Consider the following 23626-nt stretch of genomic DNA (forward strand, 5'->3'; position numbering starts at 1 on the left):
CTCTTTGCACAGATTGTTGTGGTTGTTGTTGTCCAGTGTCCATTGAAAACACCAGGTCCCCTGAGTCTGCAAATCCACTCCTGCTCACACCAGTGTGTGTGTGTGCGTGTGTGTGCGCACATTCTGTTGATGACTGCACTACTTCTGTGGGATTAGTGGCCACATGACAACACTGGGCTGGGCTCCCAGAGAGCCTCTCACTTTGGCTTGGCTCGCAGAGGCGGTCTCAGCGCTGCTGTATAACCAGTTTACTGAGTGCTGGAGATTTCCCAACTTAATTTGAGTGGATCCGTAAATGAAGAGGAGAGCGTGTGGGCTGGGAGCTCATCTGTGATGGCGCAGGACGTTTCGAGTTTAAATGGAGAGGACTGTTTTGAGGGGAACTCGCCCTGTTGCTCGGACTCGGAGGCTGCGAGTGAAGGCAACAACGATTATGATGACATCTTGGAGCTCAATCAGTTTGATGGACTGCCTTACTCCTCTAGGTTTTACAAGCTGCTGAACGAGAGGAAAGAGCTGCCAGTGTGGAGAGCAAAGGGTGAATTTATGGACTCTTTGGCCAAGGGACAGTTTGTGATTGTTAGTGGCTTTGCTAAAACTGGAAGGAGCTCTCAAGTGAGTAGATTTAGGATTTTAGATGGTGCAGCTATTACAAATATTGATTTCTTTTTTATTATCTGATTAAAATGAAATCAAAATATATTTACACTCTCACTTTTATTCTAACACAGATTCCTCAGTGGTGTGCTGAATTCTGCCTGTCAGTCAAGTTCCAGCATGGTATGGTGGTTTGCACTCAGATTCATCCACAACAGGCAGTAGATCTCACTTTAAGAGTGGCTGATGAGATGGACGTGAACATCGGCCATGAAGTCGGGTACAACATCCCTTTAGAAACATGCTGCTCTAATGAAACTATCCTCAGGTACAACAAAACTCAACTTTGTACTTTCACAAACAGATATATCCTGAGTTTCTCTGACCCTTTCTCACTACTTGCAAAAATGCGTGGTGGTGACACACACTGCTAAATCCCCCCACTTTTTTTTGTTGTTGTTAATTCTCAAGAGAACAGGGAACAAAAGAACCGAGGGGCTCTTTTCAGTGGCTCCATCACAGCTGCCCGGCTCCCTGTCGACCCATATGTCACACTCACCATGTGGGTCTCTCATAAGTTAGCTGGGGAACAAAGAAGCTGTGCACACTGATTGGAGGGGGAAGTCACAAACAGGCAGACACAATATTAAAAAAAGCATCTATTTCAAAATCTAATTAAAGTAACTTACACAATCTAAGCTCAAATGTTAAAGTAACTTTCATTAAGATGCCATTCTAAGGACCTTTTACAATAAAAGACGCCTAAAAATGGTTTTCAAACTGTCGCAAATGTCTTTATTTTACATTATTTTCCAATAATAAGCATTTTTTTTTCAACCCAGGTACTGCACAGATGACATGCTCCTGAGGGAGATGATGTCAGATCCTTTGCTTGAGCGCTACGGCGTGGTGGTGGTGGATCAGGCCCACCAGAGGACCGTAGCCACCGATGTACTCCTGGGTCTGTTGAAGGACATCGCCCTGCAGAGGCCAGAGCTTCACGTGGTCCTCCTATCAGCCGTTAAACCGGGCCCCAAGCAGCTGGCCCTCTTCACTGGGTCCCCGCTGCCAGTGATCCACCTGGAGGCCCCCGGTGTGGGGGAGGTGGTGTACAGCAGCACAGGTGACAACTACTTCTGCTCTGCTCTCCGCCTCGTGCTGGAGATCCACCACTCTGAGGAGCCGGGGGATGTGGCTGTGTTCCTGGTGACAACACGGGTAAAAAGCCACTCAGAAAATCAGAAGTTTGAAAAAGAGCCCCATCTCAGAGTTTTCCTTTTTTTTCATTTCTCTTCCACCAGGAAGTAGACCTGGCCCGTGACATCCTCTGTCATGAGGGTCACAGCTCAACATCTGACCGGGGGGAGCTGCTGCCAATTGCTGTGCACCCCGGCCAGCCTGGGACTCTACCAGTTTTAGGGGAGGAGGAGGAGGAAGCACACCGGACACGAAGAGTCTTCCTCACGTGTGGCCCGAATGAGGATTTCTTCTGGGCTGTCAGCTCAATAAACTTCGTTATTGATGCTGGACTGGAGAAAAGATATGTACGTTTGTGACTGTTTTAGCTGTGAAGTTTCAGGGTGATAAATCATGTTAATACTAAAACAACAGGCAGTGAGAAATGACAAAGTTATAGCCATTTTTCCTCAAACCTTAAAAATAACACAATGCACAATCTCATGGGATATTGAAATACCTTGTGTGATTTCACATGATCTGTTAGCATTTTGTGTATGTGTTGTGAATGACTCTCAGCTACTACCACACCAAAATGTAGCTCAGTATCTGTAAAGTTCACTGAAATGTAGTCATTTTTCTGTAGGCTAAGGCTGATTAGCTGTGGCAACAATTTCGAATTTGGTTGACTTTAACAGTTAATCAGTTGTAGATGAGCAGCCAGTAATTATTTTATGAAAGTTTCATTAAAATATTTTGCTAACAGACAAACAAATGAACACACACATGCACAGAGACAAAGACATTATTGCTTTGCCTTAGCCTTCAGCAGTGGGTGATAAAAGCAGAGCAAAAGTCTAAAATCTGTATGTATTTTAGAGTAAAGTAACTATAGTAACCATTTGTTAGTGTTATATTATTTTGAAATATAGCTGAGTTTATTCGGAGTGATTTGCTATACTTTGTTTTTTTATGTGAAAGAGATAATCCCATGTACTTCAGTAACTGTTTGAAACCTCTGTATATAAATGAAGTGATGTCATTGTGAATGTGCTGCAGATTTACAACCCCAGGATCAGAACGAACTCAGTCATCATCCAGCCAATCAGCACAGGTCAAAGCGAGTGCCGCAAACATCTGGCAGGTCCAGCAGGTGAAGGAGTTACGACTGGTGCCAAACCTTTCTGATTTAAGTCCCACTCTCTGGCTGTTGTTCTGTCTAAAAGTGCTTTTCCTGTCCTGTAGGCAAGTGTTTTTGTCTGTACCCGAAGGAGAGGCAGCTTCCCGCAGAGATCCGTCCTCACATTGTGGAGTCTGACATCAGCTCCACTGTGCTCTTCCTCAAAAGGATGGAGATTGCCGGACTGGGTCACTGTGACTTCACTGACAGGCCAGGTGAGGCTCACAATGAGAAGCAGAGGATTTTTTTTTTTTTTTTTTTTTTGCAGCATGTAAGCCGCAAAGCTGCAAAACGAATTTTAGGTTCAGTCAGTTTGTTCCCTTTTGGTCCAACAGACAGGAACTTTTTTTATTATTATTGAAAGGCAGCGAGCCGTGCTTCAGCTGAACCGACAGCTCTTGTTCTGCGAGCATCGTTTCAGAGCTGACCTCTTTCCGTGTGCTTTTGTTCCTGTGGATTTATACACCCCCTCTTACACAAAAAAAAACAAAAACATCACCAACACATGCACTCTGAGCCTCCCATTAGCTGATTGGATCTCAAACCTGATGGAGTTTGTGTTTGGGTGAACAGATAATAACAAGCAGCATTTTTCCCTCTTATTCTGTCCTCATATAACTGTGATAGTTTCCCTGTAAAACAGACTGAAAAACATGTTTGTTAGAAGAACACAGAAGAAAAATCTCTTTTGTCTCATTAAAGATTTTTTTTTCTTTTTGCATTGTGGTATTAGGCAGATGTTAGGGAGGATTAAAAATTCCTAATCTGCTACTGATGTTTATTCCAAGCATTTCCACCAGCTTGTCAGTACATGTTCAGGGATTGTAGCAGTGGGTCACTATTGACATTTAATGTGTATTTGTGCAGAATTAGTAATCCCCAAGATTATATACTTTAAACACTGTTATAAAGATGAGTGCTTACCTCAGGATTTTAATTCCCAGCTCAGTTTAATTTTTCTAATCACAATTTATTTTACAACCACAAAATAAATAAATAAATAAATAAATCCTCTCCTACTCAGATCCTGGAGGTCTGATGCAGGCTTTGGAGGAACTGGATTATCTGGCAGCTCTGGATAATGATGGCAACCTGTCGGAGATGGGCATCATCATGTCCGAGTTCCCCTTAGAGCCCCAGATGGCCAAGACTGTGCTGGCCTCCTGTGAGTTTGACTGTGTCAGCGAGGTGGTCATCATTGCTGCCATGCTAACAGGTAACATATGGCACTTCCACAGAACTCTGAAAAAAAAAACTGTGTGCCTGTGCAAAACCTTGCTGTCAGTTACGGAGTAAGGAATTCATTCTAAGGATCCCATGCATTTTGTGGATTTTACTGTAGCTCCTTCTTGCTTCATGGTTCCCCCCGTGGAGCTGAAACCAGAGGTGACCCAGTGCTACATGAAGTTCCAGCACCCAGAGGGAGACCACTTCACCCTCATCAACATCTACAAGGCCTTCAAACAGTACCAGCAGGACCCATGTGAGTTTAGAAACGTCTTGCTCTTTAATCGAAATTTTAAAGGCTTTTCACGATACAGTCAAAGCACAACAGTTTTTACTGATATATAACATCGTCACATCTTAATGCGTTCATCCCTGATTCTGGTTTTGCTCATTGGATCTGTCCTCGTCCTCTGTCAGACTGTAATGAGGAGAAATGGTGTCAGGATTTCTTCCTGAGCCACAAAGCTCTGCTCATGGCTGACGCTCTTCGGGCCGAGCTCACAGACACTCTGAGGAGAATCGAGCTGCCCGTCTCGGCGCCGGCCTTCGGCTCCCGGATCAACACCATCAACGTTAAGAAAGCCCTCCTCGCAGGCTTCTTTATGCAGGTCAGATATGAGTGCTTCGTTTGTTAAAAACCTAGCATAAGTTTCCAGAAGGTGCTTTAATCACACATTCACTATTGATAGTCAAATAATCGTAGAATAACAACGTGTTGTTAGATTTGTGTTTAATTAAAATGTAGGATTTATTGTTCATAATTACTATTCTTTACCTGTGAGTTTGTTACCTTGAGTTTTTTGCAGCACAATGGATTAGAGCCAACATTAAGAAGACATTTTGCTTTTTTAAACTGACCTTAAAACAGCTTTCAAACGTCTGATTTAAGGGGCCATTAAACAGCTGTCACTGCTTGCAAACTCAACATTTAAATCATTTGCATCTTGTACTCTGCATAGAGCACCACTTTCTGTTTGTAGGCTTCTGTCCTTATGTAGTAAGTGAAGTTTTCTTAGGTGGTGACCGTTGCTCAGGCTCTGATTCCCCCCCTCAGGTGGCATGGGACGTGGATGGCTCGGGGAACTACTTCATCCTGACCCATAAGCACGTGGCACAGATTCATCCTCTCTCCAGCTACGGAGCCAAGAGCCCAAAGCTGGGCCTTCCGGAGTGGGTGCTGTTCCATGAGCACACCTTCTCAGAGGACAACTGTCTCCGCACTGTAACCCTTATCACACCACAGGAGTGAGTCTTTTTCTTTTCTTTTCCTAACTGGCTTTCGAGCAGATTTTTTGAAGGCACAAACTAGAAAACCCTTGTATCTTAGCTCAAACCTAATCAGACAGACACGTTACAATAAACCTTTTGACCTGCATGTAAAGCAGTTCAGCAGTGGCTGGTCATGCTAGTTGTAAAGGGAGGGATTACAGTCGTGTCCTCTAGTATCTGCTAGTTGGAGAGGGGATTATGGATTACACAGACCTGCAGGAATGTGGAGCTGCAGCCTAATGCAGAAAGTGAAAGCTCTGATACCTGTATGGTGCCCCTCAGACACTAAGAGGACTCGTTTTTTTCTCACTGTAAAAAAAGTGGGCGTCGCTAACATTTCAGCAAAATCGAACATTTCAAACTTTTTTTAAATGTTAGACTTAATATACCGTTTGTTTGTTTTTTTTCTCTCTCTACTTGTAGGTTCATTCAAATGGCACCGCAGTACTTTTTCTACAATTTACCTACCAGTGAGAGCAAGGACATCCTTCAAAACATTTTGAGCCGTGAAGCTTCTCGGTACAGTGAGGACAAGTGTTCGTCATCAGAGGAACCCCAGGAGAATCAGACTTCCGATCGCTGCGTCGTACAGTGACTGACAGACAGACCGACGTGCTGCCCAGTCACCATGATGAAATAATCTGAAGGATTTTCCGCACCATGCGGGACAGCTGTACACCACCTGGATAGCTGAATTACATTATTTCCATGGATTTACTTCCCTCTATCTGTGCCTCTCATCCCTCTTTTTTTTTAAATCATGTTCTGCATTTACTTTGATAGAGTGCTCTATATTGTTTTCTAGGTCAGGTTTAAAATTTAAAGTCACAGATCCTGTTGATTTTTTTTTTCCCATACTGTTCCATCAAGTCCTCCTTTTCCAGTTTTTATACATTTTACCTTCAGCTGGTGTCCCAACATTCCTGCGGCACAGAGGGTCAAGTTTGATTAATGAGGTGCATGGACGCTTTGGACACCCATGCAGCTCCATCTGCTGCGGATCCACTTCAGTGACAGTGAGGTCAGCCAGTTCACCGACACCGCAGCGAACACATCGTGTCCTCTTCTCAGCGACTCCGGCCGAACTGATGCACAAGGACAAATGCTAATTTGCTGAGGCGCAGCGCTGCCTGTTAAAAATCTTACTTAGTTTTGTTAAATGTGCTTTTTATTCACATAAAACATAAAAAACTACTTCACCTTTTTTATTGTTCAAAACCTGTCAGACCAGAGGCACCGTAAAGCAAAAAAAAAAAGTTTTATGAAGATAAAACACCCACAGAAATTGAATCTAATAACTTTCAAACTTTTATTTTCTCAAAGCCCATCATGCAGAACTATTAATTCACATTTATACAAACACGGCTTTTAAAACATCAGCAGTGGGGATTTGCATTGGAAGTTGCTTGAATATTGCACAGTTTTTAAAGCAAATACAGTTTCTCATTTCTGTCAGTTAGCTTTTGTTTTATTAACAGAGTGGCTGGTATTGATGAAAACACAAAAAAAAAAAAACCTCAAATATGTTGAACTTAATCGTTCTCTATTGAAAATTTAGTGATGCTTTTACATTTTTAGGACATGTTTTTACTTGCAGAAAATGAGACAATCCCAGAGTTTGGTGTTTGGTTCGGTTAAAAACTAATCGTTTCCACGGGAACTTCACACGTGACCAAAATCAGCTTCATTATAAGGAAAATTAAATAATTTATTTTGAATGTACAACTCTACACAAAAAATATACAATTCTAACCTTGTGACGAAGAGGTTTAACTTATTTTAAAAGGCGCAGGAGGTGATTTTAGAGAAAAAAAATTAAACTTAGTCTCCTGAGTTTGTGCTTGTTTAAGTCTGATATTAAGATGCCGTTTTCTGTCTTTAAGGAGTCTATCAGAAAGCAGATTCAAAGTCTTTACACAAGTGTAGGCAGATACTGTTTTTTAAGTTTTACTCGCTCCTGTGACATCACTTCCTGTTTGTGGGGTCAGCTGCTGCAGGAGCTCGATGTAGAGCTCCACGCGGCTGAGCAGCGGTGCGTTTTTCTCTGTGCGCAGCAGCTTTGAGTACACGTTCTTGTAGATCTTCATCGTTTCCTCATCCTTATTGCTGTAAGAAACACAAACAAGCTGGTCAGGAGTGAACGACATTAGGTGGAAATAAATACGGACCAAACCGAGCTGCAGAGCTTCTGCCTGTCGCTCACCTTGGTTTACGTTTTATTGTCGTCATCAGTTTGATGGCTTGCAGCAGCAGGAAGGAGAGACTTGGCTCGAAAACACCAATTAACTTCATCACCTCATGGAGGTCCAGTCCAGATGTGGAGCCACTGGCCACGTCAGGAGAGTCTGCCGATTCAGTAGCAGCTGGTTCACTTGACTACAGGCGGAAAAGAGAAAAATATGGTGTAGATAACAGCACAAGATAGAGAAGGAAAAACTTGAGCAGAGTTTTGCATTCACATCCGTGAAACTTACATCTGCCTGCTCTTCCAGCAGCTCTTTATGGATCAACTGAAAGGCATGACGAGTTTCTGTCATGATCTCCAGTGCTCCAATTAAGCTCTTCAGCTTCGCCACGCTGCTGCTTTGGCCTTTAAAAATCACAATGCACACATTACTGAAAGGAACATTACTGTTGTCAAATTTAAAACTCGTCTCATAAAATACATTCTGCCCAACATCATAACACTCCTGATGAATTAGATGCTTACCTGCCATTGTAAACTCAGCAAAAGCGACCCTCTCTAGTAACGTGCGAAGCAGCTCACAGGGTGCATCTTTGAGACTGAGGAATAGAGAGACAGCTTTGCCGTAGTGGAGCTCTGCCAGGCTGCGATGTTGCTTCCTCAGGTGTTCATCTCCCACCTGTCAAACAATTACAGACATCAGGGAAAAGCTTTAGATCTGAATTACACACACACACAATTTTAGACGTTTTTTTTTTTCCAGAGACAAAGCTCATTCACTTGTGACAAGCACAGAACAGTAAAAGAATAAAAATACTTAACCAATGAATAACCAAAGCAAGAAGCTACTTAGCTGGAATATATTAACAAGGAAAGGGCATTTTAAATGAGTAAATTAATCCGTTTCACCTGGTTCCGAAAGCAGCTGTGGTACATTGAGGCCAAGCGGTGGTGGATGGTGGCAGCTCTGTACTGGTAAAGCGGCTGACGAGCTGACTCGGTCTGCAGGTCGCAGTATTTAAGGGACTTCATCATGGCCTCCGTCACCTCCCGCTCAATCTGCAGAAACAGTAACTTCAAGTTTATTCACAAATCTAAATGTTATTAATGCAAAACAATGTGCAATAGTTAAACATGCATATTGCCAATGTTCTTGAAAGTAGGAAAAAAAAAAAAAGCCAAGATTAAAGTTTTCTGCTGAATGTTTTGGGACGAAATGCTTCAGTCTCACCTGCTCCTGGGCTTTCCTGGACAGTGGAGCGTAGTCCTGCAGCAGTGTAGCCAGGGTGAAGTAGGTGGTGGACAGCTCCCAGTTTACACTGTCCCACACCGCTGAGTGGCTCTCTCTGCTACCCAGTGACTTCATAGCTCGCAAGTAGTAGTCTATGGCCTGAAGTTAAAAAAAAAAAAGATGCAGGGAAATAATGGAAACAGTTTGATTGCAGAAAAAAATGCATCAATCCTCAAAGCAGAGCAGTCTTAATACTGAACCTTGTTGTAATAAAGAGCCTCTTCAGGTGAGAACTCCCCTCTGCTCTCGTCGGCAGACGTGGTGCAGTGGGCCTGAGCACAGATTCTCATCAGCCTGCCTGTATTGCACAGCAGTAAGGCCGTATTGGTGCTGTCCCCGATGGCTTCAAAGTCCTTCATTCCATTCTCAAAGAAGCCGAAACTCTTCTTCCACAGCTCCTGCTCTGCTGAGGACACCGACTTTTTCGCTAAAACAGGAGCACACGAAGAAGACTGGTAACGTTTCAATGAACAAACATTCTGTTGTCAAAATAGGAACAATCCAAAAGGTCTGATAACATACCTTCTTTCTCTGTCTGCATAGCTGCAGCCTGGTTCATATAATAGACTCCCATCTCGTTGTGGATGTTTCCAAGCCTTTTGAGAACCTGGGCCAGCTGATCTGAAGACTGATCTTTCAAGGCCTCAGAGATGAGGAGTTCATGTGTTGCCTCATAGCATTTACAGCTAACAAACAGCTGATACTCGGGGTCCATGGCCAGGTCTGTTGCCATGTTGAAGGCTAGTGAGTAGAAAGTAAAAGGATTTACATATGGAACATCAGTCAATGAACAAAAGTTGAAAATAAAGACATCTTTTATGTAATTATATCTCTGACTGACCCTGGCAGCTACTTTCTCTGTGCAGGCTGTGCAGGATCTCCTGGTCCTCTTTAGTCTGATAGCTGTACTCCTCGAGGTAAGCTGCTCTGTTGGTGACATTTTGAGCCAACATCAGCTGGATGTCTCCACACAGCGACAGGCACTGGCTGTGAAACTGCAGTACTTGTGGGTGAAGCGTTCCACTTATAGAACAATAGGCATCTGAGGGAAAACAAAAGAAGAGCGGACGCATTAAGTGACATAAAAATTCTGTTATTTTTTCCCATTGTCAATAAATACCAGATGTTTAAAGCAAACTGGTACCCAATACAAGAAATATTACGATACTGAAAATCATCACAGTGAAATTCCCTCACCGTAACATTGCAGAGATAACTTGATGTAGCGCAAAGCTCGACCGTACTTCACCAGGTTAGTGGCTGCGTCAGACAGCACGTAGTATGCCTTCGAGGCTTTAAGGAAAAGCTGCAGCTTCATCCGGTGCTGCCAGGAGCCAGGGATCATCCCCGAGCGCGTTGGGTGCTTTTGGTCTACCTGCACGAACCCCGCTGGTCATAAACATGTGGAGAAAAACATGAAACGGAAACAAATTATTTTATCATTCAGTCATGTTTTGTCTAATTTTTGTTATATTCTGAATTAAATGGTTGTTTCGTAGATTGTCTATGACGTTAAATTCAGCAGACTGACCTCTTTCTAGCAGAAGAGCAATGCCTTTCTCAGATGTTCCACTAGCACCGCCATCTTCATATTTTAGGGGAATGGGAGTGTTTGGGTCAGCAGATGGAAGATCACTCTCCTTCTTGATGCTGCTATCCACTGCCTTTAATCCCTGTGCAAATTATGACAATCTTTTAACAAAAGTTTCCTCCTCTTTTCACTGCACTTTCCTCCAGTCTGTACCTCTGTATGTAACTGCAGTGTTTATTGAACTTTTATGTGTTATTTAAAAACTATTATTTACTCCATGCATGAGCTGTGTGCAGTTAAAATCACACTAATTTAGATTTTAGACACCCCTTTTTGGGAATTAATTCTGAAAAGAAAGAAACTTGCCTTTAGTACACAGCTCAGGACATGTCTGCATCGCTCCTCTTTGTCTTGAGAAACAGGGAAAGCAGAACTTGGCTGCAGAAATACAAAAATATGTATATATATATATATATTTTTTTTTTTGTGTGTGCATTTTGACACAATCATTTAACCTCAATCTCCACTCTGCCTCCTTCAGTGTGTGTAGGGGGAAAGGAGGCAGGAAATAATGAGTCACTCACTCTGATCTGGTGAGTTGATTTGTATTTCTCAGGGACTGACAGCTCCCCTACAGAGCGAATCACGGCCACTGCGTTACAATCATCCTTAGGCCTGGAGCAGTTACTGTAGGATCCATTCTCATCACTGTCCTCTGTCAGATCGTCCTCCTCCCCCTCTTCCTCTTCCCTGTCTTCGTCACTGTAGCTGTCTTCTGAGCCACCGGCCCGCAGCGACTCCCCTTCATCGTCTTCAGGAGGATCATCGAGCTGGAACAGCTCTGACAGCATGTAGTAGGCTGAGGCGATGATCTGGGCACAGAGAAGAAATCGGGATGAAGTTGAGTTTGCTCAAACTGAATATACGGCCTTCTAAGATACGATCAAAGGGTTTTACCTTGTGCTTTCTGCTCTGATCAAAACAGCCCTAAATTATGCCATAATAACTTGCAAATGACTAAAGAAATCAAATCATTTAGTCAAAGATTTTAGGAGGGTTCACAACGCTTTCCTATCGCAAATACTAACTTAAAAAAATAAAACTGCAGAATTTTTATTTCAAACCACACATACCTGAGGATGTTTCTCCTGATCGAGAAGTTTAACACAGTTTAGAAGCAGGGTTCTAATTTTGGCGTAGTGCTTTCTGTTCTGTCTGACCTTCAGCATCAAGTTGCTGGCCACTCTGCACCAAAAAAAGAAAAGAACCATTAGTATCTCAGTATAGCTGTACAGAATTCTACACCCATACATCATTTTAACTTTACCACTGACAGTGAGTGAATTTAAACATACCAATTTAAAGAGAGCTTGGCAGGCTAAACAAACCTTACACAAGCTTTTGACCACAACAAAAATGAACTGAAGCCTGGATTTTCTTTAAGGTCTAAACTGATGAGCACAAAGATTCTCGTATCCCGAAAACACAGGCACTCACTTGTATAGTAGCACAGCAACAGGAAGAGTGAAGGGATTCTGATAGTTCTCTTCTTCAGCTTCTTCACACAGGGTGGTCAGATCATAAAGCTTCACAATGTCACTTCCACTGGCTGTGAATTCAAGATGTGACAGTTTACATAAACACACAAAATTAAAGTACAACAGGAAACAACTATGTACACGTTGTGTTTTCTTCACCTTTGAAAAGCCAGTAGGTGTGACCCTCTTTTGTGCAGTTGGACTTCAGAAAGGACAAAATATTTTGGGCAATGTCTTTTACTACTCTTGTAGAGAAAGTTGAGTTCTCCAAATGAGGGATGTCGTCTGTTTTTATCATTTCATATTTCTGAAGGAAAAAAAACATTAAGACAAAGAGAATTTTTTTTTTTTTTTTTTTAAAGGCAGTTATTGTAAGATGTATAGTATGAAGAATTTTCTAAATAATAAAACAAATATATTCACGTCTGCACTTCTGGAAAAGAAACAGTAGCGTACCTGAACAATGCCATTGACGTGAAAGCACATGACAAGTTCTGGGACGTTGCACATCAGATTGTCGAGCCAGTAGTCGATGCCCGTCAAAATGTTGATTGGTTTATTGCTGTCCCTGAAAAAGCAGAGTGAGAGTTAGAAATCACACCTTTGTGTTGTGATCATTTACTTGAATATAAAGGAATTTAAAAGACAGTGCAAAACACTAATAGAATTTCAAACCTGAGTCTCAGACTGACGGCAGGATAGCGACCGCCTCCAAAAATTGGCATGTTGGACCCAACCAACATGTGGATGTCCTCAAACGTCCACATGATGTTTCGCACAAAGTCGTTCCTTAAACCCTGAAAAACATGACATGTAGGAGCATTTATGTTTAGATGTCTGACATACATGTCTGGCTGTTGCAGTCTTACGTTAAAGAACATTAAAAGATGGTTTTACCTGACTGTTTTCCCCTTCATTGAAGAGAGTAGGGAGGTTTTGTTCTTTCGGGACAGATGTCACCTGACCCAAAGCAAACTTACTATCCACAGAAACGCTTTCCTGCACATTTAACATCAGTCTTCTAGTTAAAACTTTTCTAATAGAGTCCACTTAAATCAAAAGATTGTAAAAATGACTTCAGTTGTTCTTAGCTAAGAGCAATATTGAGATTAATAGTTTTATCTTTAACACTAACTAAAACTTAGTGTGTAAAAAGCTGAGCTACCTGTTTTGGAGTATCTGCTTCTTCTGCATCAGTCATTGTGCTGGTGAAAGTGGCAGGCCATGAAGAGCTGTACTCCTCTGCTCCATCCTCCTCATCGCTTTGATTCATGTCGTCTGATACAGGCTCTGCAGCCCCATCACCATTTATGCTGTTGGTAAAATAATAATTCTGAAAATGAGAGCTTTTCAAATTAAGTGCCAAGCCTACCCTCATTCAAAGAACGACAAACACTCACCTGTAGTACAGGAACTTTGACAGGATGGCTTTCTGATACCAGTGCTCTTTGCTCTTCTTTTTTCTCTGCCATTTCTGATCTATTAGCCGCTGATAAATCTCTTTGAGCCATGTCCAGTCTCCTGTCTGCAACACATACATTTTAAAGAATATATAAAGGCGACATAAAAATACTAATTATTAGGAGGTTAAGTTGAGTATGCAGCTTTACTTGAGAGGATCTCCTTAAGAGTTCCTGAATATCCAGCTCATCCAAAAGCAGCGTCCTTCCAACACGGTGAACGGCCATACTAACATGGGACTTGCTGTAGGGAATTTTCAAAAGCTTCTTGATGTTCTAAGAAAATAATAAATAAAAATCAGAAAACAACAGTAACATCAGCTGTGTGTACCTTGTAGAAAAATTAACAAGTAGCTATAAAGAAAGTCTCACCAACCTCCGAGTCTGACACAACGTCAACATCATCCCCGATGCAATCGATGAAGTCATAGGCCATCCCAAAACTGCAAATATTAAAAGGATCTTCATCAATATTTCTGTTTGCAACTCAGTTAGAGTTACAGTAATTGGTATAAAGTACAGTTCTGCAATATAACCTCTAAGAGTATTTTACTCTCTTTAAATATGACTGATGACTCTTATTACCACTTAAAACTATGTAGCCTTTCAGCTTTTTGTATTTATGTCACTTTTCAAGCACGACCCAATAAGAGCTACACAAGTCAGAGTAAGTCAAATATATTGTATATCACTGAATAAAGAATACATAAATAATAAAAATATATATATTTATATCTTCCAGTACCTTGCAACCTTAGTCTGATTAATTCACAAGAATATAAAGGTTGTTTTGTTTTACCTGGAAAAAGGTTTGCACTTGCTGCTGGAGCCTAACACAGTGGTGCCAGCACTGCCCAGCTGGGGGTTTTCCCTCAGCCAGTTGGCAGGGGGCAGCTTCAGGTCTGTTTTCTCCTGCAGGAGGGCGTAGGTGGTCGGAGGCGGCGCCGCAGAGTACTTGACCACAGCGCGGCTTTTCACTTCCCCATTCCCCAAGCAAATCGCAGACTCCTACAACATAAGAACGTTCCTCGTCATGTCAAATTGGAAACACTGGTTTGATAACACTGTCTAAATGACTAATAATTAAAGATCTTTGTTCTCATGGCTGATAATTGCAAAGTAAACTCCAGGTGGCAAAAAAAACCATATCTTGGTGATGTATATTATGGTGTATGTACAGTTTAGGTGCAGTTTTATTCCCTGAATGAGGAGAAACAGAATATTACTTTTTTTCTTTCATTACTCTCTGCTCAGCCAAGTTACTTACATGTCTGCTGTGGTCTCCTGTGCAGGTGAGACCACCAATGTCCTCCTTTGCTTGATTATCAAAGGGAATCCCAGGCTCTAGTCTGTCCCCAGCTGATGAAGAACTCATGCTGGACAAAACTACTTTTTACTCCCTCACCACTGACAAAGCCTTAACCTGCAGAAAACATAGAAATTGTTTGGAAAATCTATGAAATATCTATACATTCCTGATAATGAATGGCATACGGTAAATTAGCCAACAAAATCAACGGTATCTGCAGTATAAACATGTCAGTTTGCCAACCTAGCTTAGCGAAAGCCACATTAGTCTACACAACTCGGATGTTAAACTAAAGCTAAAAGACACTAACACTATTATTTTATTACGTTTTTATCATAAACAATGTTTAGTCAGTAGTTACTTGTCTGACAACCCTGTATTTTACCTTGTTTTGTCGTCAGCAGCAACACATCTCTGTCCAGCTCTCACGTTAGCACTAAGCAAACAACAACTTCCGGTGTCACGGTAAGACAGACCGCATTTTTTTTTTCTTATTTTCTATTTTGACGATGAAAAGTCGCTCGCATTTTTGTTTTTCTAAAAAAAGCTGAGCTCATTATAATGCCACAAATTAGCCTGAGAGCTTTAGCAACGACGATATTTTCCCTAAAAGGGAAGCCGTGTTAACCCGGAAGTACTTTCGAAGGTCCCTTCTAGAAAAGTTCAGCGTTTTCTGGTTTGTTTTTGACGACTTTTATTGTGAAATCTGCTGGTTGGTTACGTGTCAACTTTTGTTTTTATTGTTACGATTAAACAATAACTTTAATCGAAATAAAAAGAAAACAATTATTCGCATCAAAAAATAATATAAACAATAACAGATAATGATGCGCAAAATCCTGGATATTTTTATTTTAAGTAGAAAATAAAATGTTTCAACAATTTAAAAAAAATTCTGCCTTTTCTATGTCTTTTACCAAGGTAGCAAGTAGAGATATTATATTATATTATATTATATTATATTATATTATATTATATTATATTATATTATATTATATGTGCTGGATTAGGTCAGAAGTTATATCCAGCTGGGGGATGTCAGCTGCTGCCTGAAGGGAGGAGCTGTGAAACTTTGCTGAGAGATGTAAATTCTTGTCCTGCTGACCCCGTGTTACCGATTATTTCATTATCGCCAGACCTGATTTAAACACAGTCAGTCCTCTGTTTCTGCTTCTTCTTCTTCTTTGTAAACAAAGCTACACTGTGTGGTTATTTAATATGGGGAGCTGGAAAAATCACGTGCGCGCTCGACTTCTGCAGCGAGATCATGAAGAGAAACTCCCATTTGTTGGCGTTTTCACGAGCTGTAAGACTCGCTAATAATAACTAATTGTTTTCTTTACGATAATCACCGCCTCAGTCTGACTACGTGTGTGTGTGTATGTTTTCTTCCAGTGTCTCAGCTGGAGGAACGTTTTGAAATTCGCAAACAAATATTTGAGGATATTCAAAGTAGGAGGTTAGAGGGATATAAAATCACTTTTGTGGAAATCTTTTCTTTTTTTCAGAATTTTCAACCTTTAAAAAAAAAATTTATATATTTTTAGCTTGGAGGCAGGTGGTGTAGAAGTTGGGAAAAACATCAATCTGGAACGGGAGCTGAGGGAAAGTGAACACCTGGCAGACAAGGTAATGAGGTGTAATTCAGAATTGGACTATCATGGCATAAGTTTGCATAATATTTCAGATAAACATCAGGCATTTTATGTGAACTTCAGAAAATTCTTGGGAAAATAGATTTTGGAACCTATTTGCCATGTAAAATGATGATTGTAATGTAATTTTGCTCTCAGCAGGAGACAACTTTAATGTTGTTGTGTGCAGGCTGCCTGGTGGTCCATCAATTTATCTTTTGTTGTTGTTGTTGTTGTTGTTGTCTCCCCAGTTGTCTCAAACTGTCTCTGACCTGACTGCAGTCCTGTATCTGAAAGAAGCTGAGCTACAATACTGGCAGTCACGGTAATTTCCAGTCTGTCAGTTCACAGATATATTTCTAATAACGTTTAAAAAGCAGCATCCAAAGATGTAGTTGTTTTTCTTTTTATAGAAAATACTTTCAATCAATCAGTTCAAGTTGAAAATGGATAAATACAAGATAGATTTTTACAAAAACGATTGGACTTTCTTCTCTATTCAGTGTAGCTATTAAAATTCTAGCTTGTTCTCAGAAATATGAGTGTATTTTAATGAATGTTGCAACTAAACAATCAGGGTGAACAACATAAATGGGGGGGGGGGGACTAATTTAACTCAGGCCACTTGCTTTAATAGTTAAACCTGTGACCTAAAAACCACCAGGAAGCAGCATGAAGAGATCAATAAATCACTAATTTGGCTTTTCCAGTGTGTCCCAGTACCGTCACGAGGCTCTCGCACTGGCTAAAGGGAACAAGAACCTGAAGGCCTCCCTTTTAGAATTTGAGCTCACCACCGAGCGTCAGTCCAAAGACTTAGCAGCTCTGCGCTCGGAGCAGAGCAGACTAAAGGAGGCGTTGGAGCAGGCTCACGCAGACAAAGATCGACTCCTGCAGCGATGGATCAAGGAGAAGGAGGGAGAGGCAGACAGGCTGAATAAGTACAATGACAAGCAGGAAAGGTGAGAACAGAAATGTGTGACTTCTGGTGTCTTAAAACGGCTTTGTCACTGTGAATGACAACAGCTTGTAGATTCTAATTTGTCTGGAATTACTACTTCTTTTTTTTTATCAGGTGGCAACATCTGGCCAAACAGCTGAAGAAGTGCCTTCGGAGCGAGAAAAGGAAAGAGTTTGCTTCTGTGAATGGTGCAAAAGAAACGTCTTCGTCAGTCTTACAAAGTAAGAGTTTGTTTCCCCTAAATGTTAAGGAATGGGGCAGCATTCTGAACATGTTTGAACCTTTTCAGATTATTTTTAATTGCCCACTGCCATGAAAGGCAGGTGATAATGTAATTGTGTTGTTTGTGTGTTTGTATTTTAATGTACATCCTCAACTGAATGACTTTTACTGTCAAACCATTTCAACGTGGCTGCCACAGCTAATTGGCTTTTTCTAACGTAGAAATGGTGATAACTGAGTCATATTTAGAGATATTGAGTTAAGCATTTTTAGTCTTCTTGCTGTACTGGCAACTGATGCAGTTAAAGTCATTTTTGTTGTTGTTTTTTTAACAAATTGCATAATATTTTTTTTAAATATGTAAAAGTTATTTTTTTTTACCCTGGGTTGTATTGCCATTTAAAGTGTTTGACTTGCTCATCTTGTCTACAGGAATGAACACAACAAAGGACAGTCAGCCTGCAGCTGATTCTCAGCTTCAGCAAAAGCCTGCCGTACCTTTGGGGCCATAAACCTCACTGTGGTCATATTTCTTTCTCAAAGCTTTTATAGATGGAAACAGTAACCAATGAATTAATGCTCTTACTGCAGATCATTTTTATTTTTGTTATTTTAAAATTTATACATACTGTATTTAGTTTTTGTTTGTTTTTGTTGTTTTTTTAACTGTGGTCTTTAAATGTTTGTTTGTTTGTTTTTTTTAACTTTTAGATTTGTTGTAGTGTCTAAATTTGAAGCTACTTGTCACCAATCTGATCTGGACTTTGTCCCTATTGGCACTCTTTACTGTATTTTGCTTTTTTCTTAACCTCTAGATAAATAAAAGGCAGTTTAAATATAGGATTTTTCTTTCATTGTCAATAATAACAGAGCACAGTTGCTGATTGTAAATGGCTTTGGACAACCCAATTCATAATAAAACCTACGACACGGTGTAAAATATAAATACAATCGGGGTGTGTTTGCAAGCCACCTAGCTTTGTGTTTAAATATAATACTGAAATCCTTAAATAGGCTCTCAAAACAAATCAGATACTTTTTGCCTGGCACACGTTCTAAAAGTTCAACATTTTGATGCAGTATCTGACAAATGATCAGTAGAAAAGATAAGGAAAGTTTGACTTTTTGTGAATAAACATTTGTCAGCATAGGACTGGGTAGATTATATTTCCTCATCTTCTGTAATTAATGAGATATTCTGAGAAATCTGAACACTTTCAAGAACCAGAAGTGAACAAAATTTAGGCCGAGTTCAAATTAATCCTTTATTTTCATTTTACTGTAAAAATTCCAATTCCACATCTCCGTGGTGATCTGAGATCAGTGTTCAGGTTGTTTGCTGCAAGTCTCCATAGTCACCAGTGTTTGAATTAGTTGTTAAACTGGACGGTGTGTGTTTGTTGTGTTCTGGTGAAGCTGCTCAGTCAACCCAACATCTCAACATGGTAAAAGGAGGAAAGTGCAATTCCTCTATGAACAACAGTGGCAAATGGGTAAGAAAGAAATCCTCATTTCGCATTTTATTACCTATTTACAAATTTACCGTTAAAACCTGGATGTGTATCTAGCTGCTTTTAATTTTTCGTTTCAGTTTGCTCATCCAGATTATTCAGACAGTGAGAGAAAATCTCGAGAGGCTTGTACAACCACTGGGATTATGCAGAGTCAGGCTAAAATGTCGCCTCAGGTTTTAAACTCTGAACGCTATCCTAAATGGAAGGCTCAGCAGGTGTGTATTTGGCTCCTCTGTTAGCTTCTCCAAAGGACCCTGTGGGGGGAAAAACTCCTTTTTAAAACTCCTGTCTTTTATATGTGCTGCTTTACAGAAAGTCAGAAACTACCCACTTTCTTGCCATGACAACAAGCATGCCTTGAAAGACAACATTAGGATCTTCTCTCATGTAAGTGTGCTGCGTGAAGCTATGGATATTTGAAATGCTTATTTCTGTAACCTCTTTTCAAGAATCATCTCTTCTGCGTTGGTATTCACTAGGGTTTGGGACGGAGGAAGTCTCCTGATGATTTTACACAGCATTACTCCAATTTCTGTCTGTGTGACGGTGGAGCTGACAGCAGCATTGAGGAGACCAATGGCAACCTCAGTACTTATCGAAAGGACTTCACACCGATGGCGGCCGTTGATGTTCCAAACAGAACACGTCGGTTCCCTCGGAACCACAAGCTGAGGTCGGAAGAGGCAGCAAAGGCTCAGGCAGAGGAGCAGTTCATGTGGTTCGGACAAGATGACGCAAACATCAGGAAGTCTCTGGAAGTTCTGGCAGCTACTTGTCGTTCAGCACCTGCCAAGTCCTGAACAGGGTCTGCATTTTAGATCCTGATGAACGGACACGAAACGGAGTTCAGAGAAATTTGAATAAAGAACTGAAAACTGATCAGATTGTCTTATTTTACAGGCTCTTGAGTTGAAGCTGAACTTGTAACAGGTGGAACCTTACAAAGCTGAATTTCTTCAACACTGATGGCATTTTAAAAGACTTTAAACTTACTATGAGTGCACTGGAGTCAAGTTTTAGTTTCCTTAATCATAATTTTACCAAGACTTCCTTATGCTTCACAGTTAAGTTTAAAGTTTTCAAAATGCATTACAATAGCAGCTTTAGTGTGATGCCTGGTAGATGCCATCTCTGTATAAAAAATGCACTAACAAAGGGATTCTAAAAGAGGAATAATTCCAAAAGCTTGGCACATTTTTATGAAAAAGTAAAGTGAACAAGATTATTCTCTCTCTGTCTCTCTCTCTTTTAGACCCAACACTGGCTCGTCCTTTGACTTTAGGAGGCTTTATATGCTTGAATGAACGTTATGTCAAAGGTGGGTGTCTTTTTCTTTTTTAAATGCATTCCTCTGAAAATGATCAGGTGTAACTTCTGGACAACAAACAAGAAAAAAAAGCAGCCAATGTGTAAAGAAATACAAGATTCCATAGATGTTTGTATTGTTTGAAGTAAAATACACAGAAATGGGGGAATAATTGTGCTTCTTTTGAGAAAAATCTCCATTAACTTCAATGCAGAAAAATATCAAGAATGTTTTGTTTTTTTTAATAGTACCATGTCTGACTAAGATTTAATACACTTTACCACTGTGATGCTTAAAATGTAAAATATTGCAACTGGTTGTTGGTCAGGAAAGTCATTTTGGTCCATACTAGGGACAGTTCTGATTTATTTGGTTAATTCTTGGAACAATTTGCTAGCTTTCTTGTTGCCCAGAGCTAAAGAATTCCAAATTGTACGTAGACTGTATAAAAGTCTCAGGTGGGAGCCAGATTTTATTTTGGATGATTTGCTTACCTCTCGACTCCATTTTACCCACAGGTAACTTGGTTGTTAACAATGTGACTATTATAACCACAAGCAAGGACGCAAAAACAACAAAGGATCTCTTATAACATGAAATATTTAGATTTAACGATTCACATTTTGGTAAGTTTTAATAGTTGTTCAAACAATATATTAAACTCAGCGTTATTAAAAGATAAATTATGTTAGTACATTAATCATAAATGTGTGTAGATATTAGAGGTATCTGAAAAAGTTCTGGGAAGACTGCGAATCGGCTAATCTACAGTCTTGCCAGCTGGGGGCAGCAGGTTTACATGAATTACTGTATCGTCGCTGCATCAGAGCTCTAATAACCAAAACCACTGTGTAATGTGCACGCTTTGAAAGGGGAAAAATCTGTGGAAAATAATTACCAGAAAAATCTATCTATTTTAATGCAGTCTACATCAACATAAAGACATTAAATTAGAGCATGCAAAATGAATTAAGTCTGATTTGAGTCATAGTGGATGGGTTTGTTTCACCCCTGGGGATCAAAGGGATGGATATGTTTCTGTGTGGAGCTCAACCAGAAGAAGAGGAAGTGTGGGAGAGTTGGTAGAGAACACTGCACAGAAAAAAGAAAAAAGGGAAGAGAATCCCTTACCACTCTTTCTAATAGCGGATGTTTTCTCCAGAGTATGTCCTAACCAGCTGCTTTCTTTCTGTAAGTGCTCGCTGGGGATCCAAGCTTTTCTCACAAGCTTTATGTCAGCAGTTGTAATTGGCTCCTTCACATACAAAGAAGTTCATTTTACATCCATGTGGAACTGGGACTCCTTGTGACCTAATCTCAAGCTTATCTTACTAATCACTGCCAAAAAAAATCTGATCCCTGGTTGCAGACAAGTGACAATTAAGAGACTAGAATAAGAGGATTATTATGACCAAACACTTTATTGGTTAACAGCTCTGTTTCAGCCCGTTTTGTCTATATTGGCGATCAAATGATGCCTAAATGAATCCAAAGGGACAGAAAAGCTTCGCAACGATGCAGTGTGGACTTGCTTTAACTTGCTTTAGCCACCAACACTTCATGATCAGAATAACAGCAACGCTTGAAATGCTTCAGTGGTGGACGGAAGGCTCTAAAAATATCACGCTGAAACATCGTGTCAATAAAAGTCTGTATGCACCATGTCTGGTGAAGAAGTGTTTGTGCAATAGTCTTGTGAGGCGAGACCACAGGTACATAAAAATCTAGTTACACGGTGAAATATCAAACCTCCTTCCAAGGACAAAAGACACGAGCATTCAACCACCAAAGCCTTGTACCTCATGAATATTAAATCAGACCTCTTTGGTGTTATGAGGCTCTAGTCTGGATTCTTACCATTTGCTGTGATTTATTCGCAGGTGCACAAGCCTCTTTGATGTGCTGAGTTGAGAGGTTTTGCACCTGTTAGAGAGGAGGAAAAAAAAAGAGAAAGTGCTTTGAAAACAAGAGGTGGATTTGCCAGACAGTCAAAATAACAGCAACAGAAGGAAGATTTGTGTTGCCATGGTACATTGTGCATGTTTTCTCCACAAAAAGGCTGCAGAGCTGTTTTGACTCACTCAGTTTTGTGCAGCAAAATAACTTTTTTGTCAAATTAAGCCATTTTTTTCTCTCTTTCCCCTGTGTCTATTTTGACATCATGCGGTTGTCCATTACCTATTCACTTAAGATATGACTTGAAAGAGTGTTGCTATGGCGATGCTGTGGTTATATCGCAGATCTCAAAGATGTTTCTCTCCTTATACTTTTGCCAATTATAACTAATTTCTGGCTGCCTTGATTATCTCCACTTTTTATGTCTTTTTCAAAGGATGCCAAGAGATTGGTACGATTTTCACTTCATGTTCAACATTTCATTTAAACATTCACCGTACTTTCCAAAAAAAAAATCAAAAATAAAAATCAAAGCCCAAAATAGTCTTTGAGTTGGCTCCCATGGGTGGGGAAAACTATTCCCAAATCATAAAAGTCTTTCCAGTTTCTTTCCTACTTGCAGCTCTTCGAAACCAATCGGCAGTCTCTCTTTTTTTGTTTCTGTTTTCTGACAGCCAGTTGGTTGGTGTCCCCGTGGCAGCCGAGTGGTCCTTGATGCCGTAATGGTTGGAGACCCTCAAGAGTCCAAAGTTAGCGATAAAGGTGGCTGGCTATCTCTCATTTCCACAGAGAACCAGATAACATCCTGAGAACATTCCCATCACTGGAGGAGTTTGTTCGGAGGAGATAAGAGTTCCCCTGCTAAAACCCGAGAAAGGAAAAATCTGTGTGTTTGCAAGGAACGTGTGTGTTTAAGTAGATTATTTTGAAGCGTTGCAGTCTGGCTCATGTTCCAGCTGGGAGGTCCACCAGCTTGGCTTTGAGCAATACTGACGAGATTGCCTCAAAAGGCCAAACCTTCCCTGGCACTAAATCACATTCCTCCATGTATTTTTTAAAAATCTTATATACAGTTTGAATGCTGATTTGTGTGTAGGTGGTGAGATCAATCACATTAGACTGACTGCAAACAAAAACCTAAAAGGCATCAGTCTGCCTCAAGTATCCCTCAAGGGAGACAGCAGGACAACAGTTTATACAAGCATAGATGAATTAATAATTCATTGTTTGCACGAAGGAAACTGCATTGAATTTGTAATAATTTCTATTGCAGCTGCTAAACAACACATTAAAGTCTAATGGATAGTTTTATGAATTAGATGACTGATAA

The 23626-nt window shown here is 40.5% G+C and overlaps 4 protein-coding genes across 5 annotated transcripts; 3 read left to right on the forward strand and 1 right to left on the reverse strand.

Annotated features, from left to right (window-relative positions):
* Positions 1–23: 23 nt before the first annotated feature.
* dhx32b (DEAH (Asp-Glu-Ala-His) box polypeptide 32b) lies at positions 24–6964 on the forward strand. The gene is given in 13 exon segments (XM_017432248.3): positions 24–205; positions 207–274; positions 276–615; positions 732–925; positions 1440–1815; positions 1899–2141; positions 2833–2926; positions 3019–3168; positions 3978–4169; positions 4296–4436; positions 4598–4788; positions 5235–5425; positions 5873–6964. Coding segments are annotated over 13 exon segments (2394 nt in total). The 5' UTR covers positions 24–163; the 3' UTR covers positions 6045–6964.
* Positions 6745–15386, reverse strand: edrf1 (erythroid differentiation regulatory factor 1). 2 transcript variants are annotated; one of them, XM_017432228.3, is made up of 26 exons: positions 15149–15386; positions 14722–14877; positions 14254–14462; positions 13831–13897; positions 13605–13730; positions 13395–13519; positions 13160–13307; positions 12892–12954; positions 12670–12791; positions 12451–12562; positions 12154–12301; positions 11954–12065; positions 11590–11701; positions 11041–11328; positions 10823–10894; positions 10457–10598; positions 10123–10314; positions 9767–9967; positions 9448–9666; positions 9126–9352; positions 8866–9024; positions 8544–8693; positions 8160–8313; positions 7924–8039; positions 7653–7825; positions 6745–7555 (listed from the first exon to the last, which is right to left on the reverse strand). In XM_017432228.3, exons 2-26 carry the CDS (start codon positions 14827–14829, stop codon positions 7390–7392), a joined length of 3711 nt encoding a protein of 1236 aa, XP_017287717.1. In that variant the 5' UTR covers positions 14830–14877; positions 15149–15386; the 3' UTR covers positions 6745–7389. The 2 variants fall into 2 exon arrangements, with proteins under 2 accessions (XP_017287717.1, XP_017287707.1); XM_017432218.3 differs by having other exon boundaries at positions 12892–12993.
* Positions 15387–15857: 471 nt separating this feature from the next.
* si:ch1073-143l10.2 (uncharacterized protein LOC565165 homolog) lies at positions 15858–18420 on the forward strand. Its single transcript, XM_017429363.3, has 7 exons — positions 15858–16069; positions 16159–16222; positions 16311–16392; positions 16649–16722; positions 17108–17359; positions 17473–17579; positions 18013–18420. The coding sequence occupies exons 1-7, from the start codon at positions 15982–15984 to the stop codon at positions 18090–18092; spliced, it is 747 nt and encodes a 248-aa protein (XP_017284852.1). The 5' UTR covers positions 15858–15981; the 3' UTR covers positions 18093–18420.
* Positions 18421–18552: 132 nt separating this feature from the next.
* On the forward strand, positions 18553–20092 carry tex36 (testis expressed 36). Its single transcript, XM_017429377.3, has 4 exons — positions 18553–19073; positions 19172–19309; positions 19407–19481; positions 19574–20092. Exons 1-4 carry the CDS (start codon positions 19023–19025, stop codon positions 19892–19894), a joined length of 585 nt encoding a protein of 194 aa, XP_017284866.1. The 5' UTR covers positions 18553–19022; the 3' UTR covers positions 19895–20092.
* Positions 20093–23626: the final 3534 nt, after the last annotated feature.

This window comes from Kryptolebias marmoratus, linkage group LG22 (assembly GCF_001649575.2).
Source record: "Kryptolebias marmoratus isolate JLee-2015 linkage group LG22, ASM164957v2, whole genome shotgun sequence".
NCBI lineage: Eukaryota > Metazoa > Chordata > Actinopteri > Cyprinodontiformes > Rivulidae > Kryptolebias > Kryptolebias marmoratus.